Source organism: Lactuca sativa, chromosome 5 (genome assembly GCF_002870075.4).
Source record: "Lactuca sativa cultivar Salinas chromosome 5, Lsat_Salinas_v11, whole genome shotgun sequence".
In the NCBI taxonomy this organism is placed as follows: Eukaryota; Viridiplantae; Streptophyta; class Magnoliopsida; order Asterales; family Asteraceae; genus Lactuca; species Lactuca sativa.
Window position 1 is genome coordinate 181,909,611 of NC_056627.2, and position 7,788 is coordinate 181,917,398.

Here is a 7,788-nt window from a genome sequence, read left to right on the forward strand (position 1 = left end):
GGAAATAATTTTTTGAGATTTAAAATGAATTAACTGATTACCGGTATTTTAATTTGGAATAAAGTTAAAATTTCGGTTTTCAAAATTCAAAATGAATGTACCTAACTTATATTTAAAATCAATTAACTAATTGGGATTGATTGCGAGGAAAAATACTTCAAAGGTTTCTGACTTATATTTGATTAAATAGATATAGGTTTATCTACAAAAGTAATCAATAAAAGTCACAAAGTATCATTCACCATGCCTTGTTGTGGATCTTAACGGTCTACACATATATGTGTGTATAAGGTCCAAAAAATCGTTGCCTTTTTCAGGGTTACATATGAATGGTCTTTTGTCAGCCTGCAAAGTAAGCATGATTCGCATACATGTCAAATGATTCCAAGATATCGTTCGATTGAAGCTTGGTGATAAGTTTCTTTTTTATATGGACAAGACGACGATGCTACATACATGATTTATCCAAAACATTTTCGGAAGAATCAATGTTTATGATTAGATTATTTGATTTACTAACACAAATAACATTTTCATATGTACCATTGCAAAGGCTAGCTTAAAACTAAAAATGACCTTTCTTATAAACCAAAATATCACAATTTTCATTATCAAAAGAAAAATGAAAACCATCATTGTACAATGCATAAAAAGAAATAATGTTGCGTGCCATATACGGCGAGTAACAACAATTTAATAATCTTAAAGTAACACCACTCCTAATCACGAGCTCGTAATCCCCACTCCTTATAACAAGTGTGTGTTTGTTTCTTATGATTGGGTTGTGCTCCATATGCTTCAGCTTCCTACTTTCCTTTACTCCTAGCATATTATAGCAAAAATGAGTACCACATCATGTACCAAGAACCCAAGAATTAGAAGTTGATGTAGTATGAAATTCAATCATAAATACACCTGAGGCACCACACTCCTTGACTTTGTCCTTCTTTAGATCCTCCATGTATTTAGGGTGACTACATTTCCAATGTCCATTTGACTGGCAGTAGAAACAAACGCCTCCTTTGTTAACTAGTAAGAGCTATCTCGAAATCGACCTTTCTCTTGAGACCTTGATTGGAGTATCCAACCAAGGTCTTTCACTTACCTTTAGGATGAGAAGCATTTTTTTCCTTTTAGCAGTACCATGGCCAATGGTCAATCATTAATATACCCAAAATGTGTACTTTCAACTTTGATTGAAATATAAAATGTCAATAATATATGAACCATGGACCATGATTAGAAATTAAAGAGTATGCCCATCAACCTTTTTACAATGTACAGGTTCCACAAACAATATCAAGAAGAAACCCTAATCACTCTCATTTCATTGTATGCATCCGAGAGAATTAGAAGAAGAATCATTTAGATTGAGAAAGAGAATTCCAGGAAGGAGTAATGTAATCGATTTTCACAACTATGAATGTCAAATTTGGTAAGTTTGATTACATGTCTAATTTGATGTTTGTAATGATTAAAAAATAAAAGATATATATATATATATATATATATATATATATATATATATATATATATATATATATATATATAGATTTGCGTATCTTCTAATTTCTCGATCGCTACAACATTGATTACCATAATGATTTTTTATTTGATTTTAAGTGTGAATGGAAACAATATCATGAAATAAAACTTGTGATGAAAGAAATTATGCCCTAACAAAAATACGAAAAATGGATTAAAAGGGGTTTTAGAAAATACAATTCCATTATAATGGAAAATTATGAATTCAAATTTAGATAATATAGAAAGTTTTACAAACACTATTATTTTGTTAGTACTGTTGGAATATCATTTTGATGATGAATCAACCTTACAAACCATTATGTTATGCACAACCTGCTTTTTACCATACAAATAACTAATACTTAACATGATATTTTAATACCTTTTTTTTTCAATATATAAGAGTATGTGGGCTTTTCAATAATACATTATTTGTTGTATAATGAGTTGAATAAGCTTATAGATAACTTTATAGTGACGTACATTCATAACCATTTTCAACAAAACCTTTACAGTTTTTTTTTTTAATTGCAAATATAAGTATTTTGGTTTAGTGTTAGTCTATACTATGAATTTTAGGTCCGTCCACGTTTGATTAGGAATCACCATGATCTTTAATTACTTTTTAAAATATATAAATTTATAAAAATAGTATAGGATTTTTATTAATATGCCATCTGAGTTTATTTGTAACCAGGAACTACTTAATTACTAACCAAATATAACATTATATTTTACCACTTTTAGGACACAAAAATATAAAACTATCCACGTTGCTCATAACTAAAATATCTTATATGGTTACAATCATTGTAGTAGAAAGGATGTATTGTACCTATTCATTTGATGATTACCTTGATACGTTGAAGTTAGAAAGATTTATCTTATTGGAATATTCATTTATTTTCTTCAAGGCATATAACATCTTTTCTTTTACTGTAGAATCATTTCACAACTCTAATAATACATGAATTTTATTTTCCAAGGAAATATAAATATATGTCACAAAGCATTATGAAGAATTGAAACCTATTAAGAAACTTTTACATAAACACACACTTGAATTTATCGACTAGTGCCAAGATCAAGGTTATAATTCCATCCCACTCAACGGTTTCCTCCATCTTCCATGATTAGCTTTACAATGAATATGGTAAATAATTTTATTTTGTATGAGTCCATGACAATCCAAGGATTGTACTTTCCAAATGGCGCCTTTTGTGTATCGTTGCTTTTTTAGAAAGTATAATTTCCACTCCATTTTTATGGTTATAATTCTTATTATATTTCAAATAAATTCTTGTCATAAGCTTAGGAAAATATATTGTGTTAGATCGCTTGGTACTAAAAGTTCACCGTTGCTCAAAGGTTGCAAACCATACATTAACTAAGTTGTGATAGTTATGCTAGAATAAATTTAAATCTCTAAATCATGAGCTGCAGTAAGCTTATTCGGCTAACTAAAATTTTCTACATCATAAAGTCATCATATACGTAACAATAATACGATCATCATATTGTTAAAGAAACATGTGTAGAATAACAATTTATAACTATACATTTGGGCTTGTCCCCACCATACTTTTGGGTGAACTTACCTTGGGTCACTAGATAATCACACGTTTTAGCTTGCATTTTTGGATCACTATATAGTGTTGGTAACCCATCTACATATCAGTACCACCAGATCATGAGTGGACCTCTACCCATACGAGATACCCATGGATAACTAGGTTTTCAAGATAAAAATCATAATCACATGTAATACTTTCTTTTATCGTTTTTGATGTAGCTTTCACTGCCACCACTTCATTAAAGTCGATAAGTTCCAATCATCCATAATTTATAACACATGGTCATGATAGGTGGTTTTACAAACGACCATACATCATTCGTTGTGTATGTTCATCCAGATTCTTCTGAAGGTATTTAAACTTAAGATGACACTCGAGATGGAAACAAGTTAAAATCCTTATGCTGTTTCTACTTTCCTGGATATCCTTGGACCTGCATAGCCCCATGAAGATATCTTCGTCTGCATATTGGAGAAAGGAAAGGTTGGGCCTGGAGTTATTCATGTCAATCCGGTGAAAAAAAAAAACATGTCCCTGGACGTGTGAAAGGTTGTAGGTTTATTGGGCTGCAAATTAATGTTTCTTTCCTGCGATCTATTCCTAAGCAATGCCCACGACCCCAAGATTATTATGGGTTTGGACAATATCAATAGAAAATGAATGCCCAAAAGATAACAGGCTGCTTCTCTCAAGAGTCAAGACTACAAACGCTATATATAAGATTTCTGGTCATTTACCCTAGGCGTGCCAAACATATCTTCTGCCGCCGTCAGATCACGCACCTGACTGTCTGCTGAAACGCTGCTATCCGATTTTTATTTCTATGTTCCATCTCTGCAGCTCTCCATCGTCTTGTCGATTATAGAACGTTTTACCTTCTATCGTTGATGATTGCTATTTTTATCGCCGGCTCTCCGTATGTTTACACCCAAGCGCCAAAGAAGAGGAACAAATAAATAGCAATTATAAGTTGGAGATTCTTCTGGAAGATCAAATTAAACTCACCGGATAATCAAGGAAAGAAGGTAAATTGTCATTGATATATCTGATTATATAATCATAAGTCATTTTTGGCATTCAGATTGGTAAAGTCTAGACCTGTAGACCTAATCCAAAATTCTTTTTGTTGGCTTAAATATGTATATGGCAGTTTCAGCCGTCCAAGCAGGCTGTAACCAGCAACAAGGAGAAGGAGAAAATGATAGATTTACCAGCTAAAGGGACCGATATGCGGGAGTTGCCATTGAGATACCATAGTAAGGGGGTTACTATTGCCTCCCCACCAAGACCCACACCTCAAGTCCATGAAAATGCCATGATTTCCAAATCTAAAGATCAATCATCTACGGATGTGAGGACAGTAATCAAAAAACGAAAGAGGAGAAATAAGCAGCAAAATATTGTTGTACTTGAACCTTCTTCTTGGAACAGGATCTGTCCACAAGATGTGGTTGACGCTGGAATGCATCTGAATCCAGCAAAAAAGAAGCATTCTGCTTGGTTCAGTTTAACTCCTTCCTGTGATCAGTGAGCTATAAAGATCCCTTTTAAATTTAATCATATAGCTAATAGTATCTTCACGATCTTATCTTTTTTATTTTCTTGTCTTTGATTCCGTAGGAACAGAAAGAACACTCTGCAACTTTTAGTGGAACCATACTTACAGATAATGTAAGTACATCGGCCTTTTCAGTATAATGTTGTTTAATGTTCATATAATTCACCAGTTCATTAGTTAATAAATTTTTGACATTGGTCATTGTAACTTGCATGTACTGATTAAAAACAAATTATTCTAGCATGGAGGGGAACTGTAATCCAGATGTGTCTATTCTCATGAAGTATATCGCATTGCAACTTAAGCATGTTCGCCAACAGGAGGTATCTTTTCTGATTCAATTAATTGCATATAAGTTCGGTTCCGTTCATCAAAGAAGTATCGTTCTTTTCTCATGATCTCCACCGAGTGGATTTTAGTTATACGTTTTTAAACATATATAATTTAGTAAATGTAAACTCCTTTTGAAGTGCCGAGGGGACAAAGTGCCTTGAAATATGCAGCTTTCAATGTATCATGCACAAATTGCTATAATGAACAATATTTCATAGGCAAAGGAAATTGTCCCCATGTAAATCTAATAACTAAAAAACATGAAACTGTTAGAGAGTTTGTTTTGCATTTTTTATGTGTTCTTGCATAAACATTGAACCATGCGATTCTTAACTACATACAATAACTTGATTTTTGTATGCCTAAAAAACATCAGTTTTCGTTAGAGTTCAGTTGTCCGTTAATTGTTCTTTTTCCATGAAGATTCAGCAAATATAGACTTTACTAATAGAACAAGGACATCACAGTCTCATAGACATGTATTTGTTCTTCTTTTTCCTGTTTTTGTATCACAAAAATACTTTCTGTAATGACTTGTATTTTAATAATCTGAACAGGTTGGTATCTTCTTGAATGGAAAACTTCTTGCCCCGGAAATGAAGCTACTTGATGTGGTGAAACAGTGGATGGCTATTGTTGATTCAGAGAGGAAAATAACCAAGATTGGAAGTTCTGCTGAGAACTTCTGTGTGAAGCTGACTTATGCTTGAAGAGAATAGACAAAAGTATGCATTTATAATAAAATCCAACAAAGCTTTGTTCCTTAATTGTGCCATTTAACCGATTGACTTTTACAATTTCTTGGTTAATGCTGATCGAATGAATTAATTAGTTGGTTCCATAGTGATTATTAGACTTTTAAAACTAATAATGGTTACATTGTTTTTGAGTAACCAACTAGCAATGATCTTTGAAAATAACTTACATCGGAGTTAGGGCTCATTGACAAGTTCTAAATTTTTAAGATTTGAATTTATAAAAGGTCTGAATTTCTAAGAGTCTAAATTTTGAAGATCTGAATTTTAAAATGTTGTTTAGTTGAAACATCTTAATTGTTGTGCAGAATGATAAAAATGATCATTTCCTTATTTTTTATGTATTATTTTTTATAAAATAACTGACTAAACTTATTAAATAACTATATCAAAGATATAAACACAATAAAAAAATCAAAACTAAACATACAATAACTTATTCATAACATATCATAATCATAAACTTCTCTCCTAAGCATTTGCTAGTAAATTCCACAGCTAGAAAGGACAAAGTCAGATAAATACAAACACAGTTTAATTTCAATTGCAATTTGGTTGTAACGAGCCAAAAATATCGCTAAAATTTCATTTTTAAAACACCCAAAAAGATACAACCAAATGTTCCAAAACCAACCACAATATAAATATCGTCAACATCAGAGTAAATTCAAATAACAATGAGGAATAAAAATCAAGGGGATGTTGTGCGATCACGATAGACCTTTCCCTTTGGAACCAGAGGAACCTGAAATGTTTTGACCACACAACTGTAAGCACAAAGTTTAGGTAGTCTATCAAAATACCACATACCATACGTAACCTCGAATCCTGCCCACATATTTGGCCCCACCAATCATAACGAGCCCCGCATAGCATACATACGGGTCGTACCCAACATACAAATGAGCCCGTCCAACATACATGCAAGAGTCACAAAGACAGCTAGCATCTTACACAGTATAGTGAGAAGACTCACCTCTCTCACAAAGTCATACAAATCCCAGCTTAACCTCACGAAATAGGTGTTACAACCCACTTATCGAATCACACAAGGTCACACCTTAGTCTACACTTTAGAACTAGCAATTTGACCATAAGTCAACAGGGTCAAAAAGTCAACGATCAATGTTCTTAGACAATATATACCTTCTATATTTTTGTATTTGATTTTATCCTTTCAATGTATATCCTTTCCTTATTTACAGGAATGGTTCTCTATTCGTAATTGATTTTGTATAATGAGAAGAATCAATAGAGAATACCATTCTTTATGGTATCAGAGCCTTGCCCTAGCCCTAGCCATCGCTGCCCTCTTCTTCTCCAACATCCGTCTCATAAAACATTGTAGCACCAGGCGAATCTTCTGATTCTTGCATGAAACTAACCACCCGACATTCACTGTCACTAACATTAAGAATGGCGTCCCTCTCATTCTGAATCAAACCGACGATCAATATGCTTCGTGGGTACTGTTTCACATCCACACATGTGCTTACAATCTTCTTGATCACATTGATCCGAACACTCCGCGGCCAGCATGCATAAACGAAGAAACATGGAATCGTCTTGATGCTATTGTAAAATCATGGATTTACAACACCATATCCATTAAGTTACTCCAATCGATCATGAAACTCAATGCAGCTGCTCGTCTGCTTTGGACCCGTCTTTAGGAAATTTACCAAGACAACAAAACTACCAGGGTTGTTTATCTCAAAGAACAGTTCAATAAAATTCGCCTCTCTGAGTTCTCCAACATGTCGGATTATTGTGCTCGTCTCAATAATCTTTCAGATCAGCTTCCCAATCGTTGTATGAGTAGCTTAGATTTCCCATCTCAAAAAAATATGTGAAGTGATTGACCAAACGTATTCGACAATGAAATTCAATATCTTTAGGCCAAATTACAATTGTTGCTTAAAGTTATTTGTGGTTGAATTTATTTCTATGATAGGCTTGTACAATTTTGACAATCCTTATAAAAAAATGATCTCTTGCACCATTTGCTTTATTGATTACCTTGATAAGTCGAAGTGGGAAA

General features: G+C 33.0%; 1 protein-coding gene across 1 annotated transcript; it reads left to right on the forward strand.

The window, feature by feature from the left end:
* Nucleotides 1–3,763: 3,763 nt before the first annotated feature.
* LOC111897651 (uncharacterized) lies at nucleotides 3,764–5,842 on the forward strand. Its single transcript, XM_023893610.3, has 5 exons — nucleotides 3,764–4,126; nucleotides 4,252–4,628; nucleotides 4,722–4,772; nucleotides 4,901–4,982; nucleotides 5,550–5,842. Exons 2-5 carry the CDS (start codon nucleotides 4,300–4,302, stop codon nucleotides 5,700–5,702), a joined length of 615 nt encoding a protein of 204 aa, XP_023749378.1. The 5' UTR covers nucleotides 3,764–4,126; nucleotides 4,252–4,299; the 3' UTR covers nucleotides 5,703–5,842.
* Nucleotides 5,843–7,788: the final 1,946 nt, after the last annotated feature.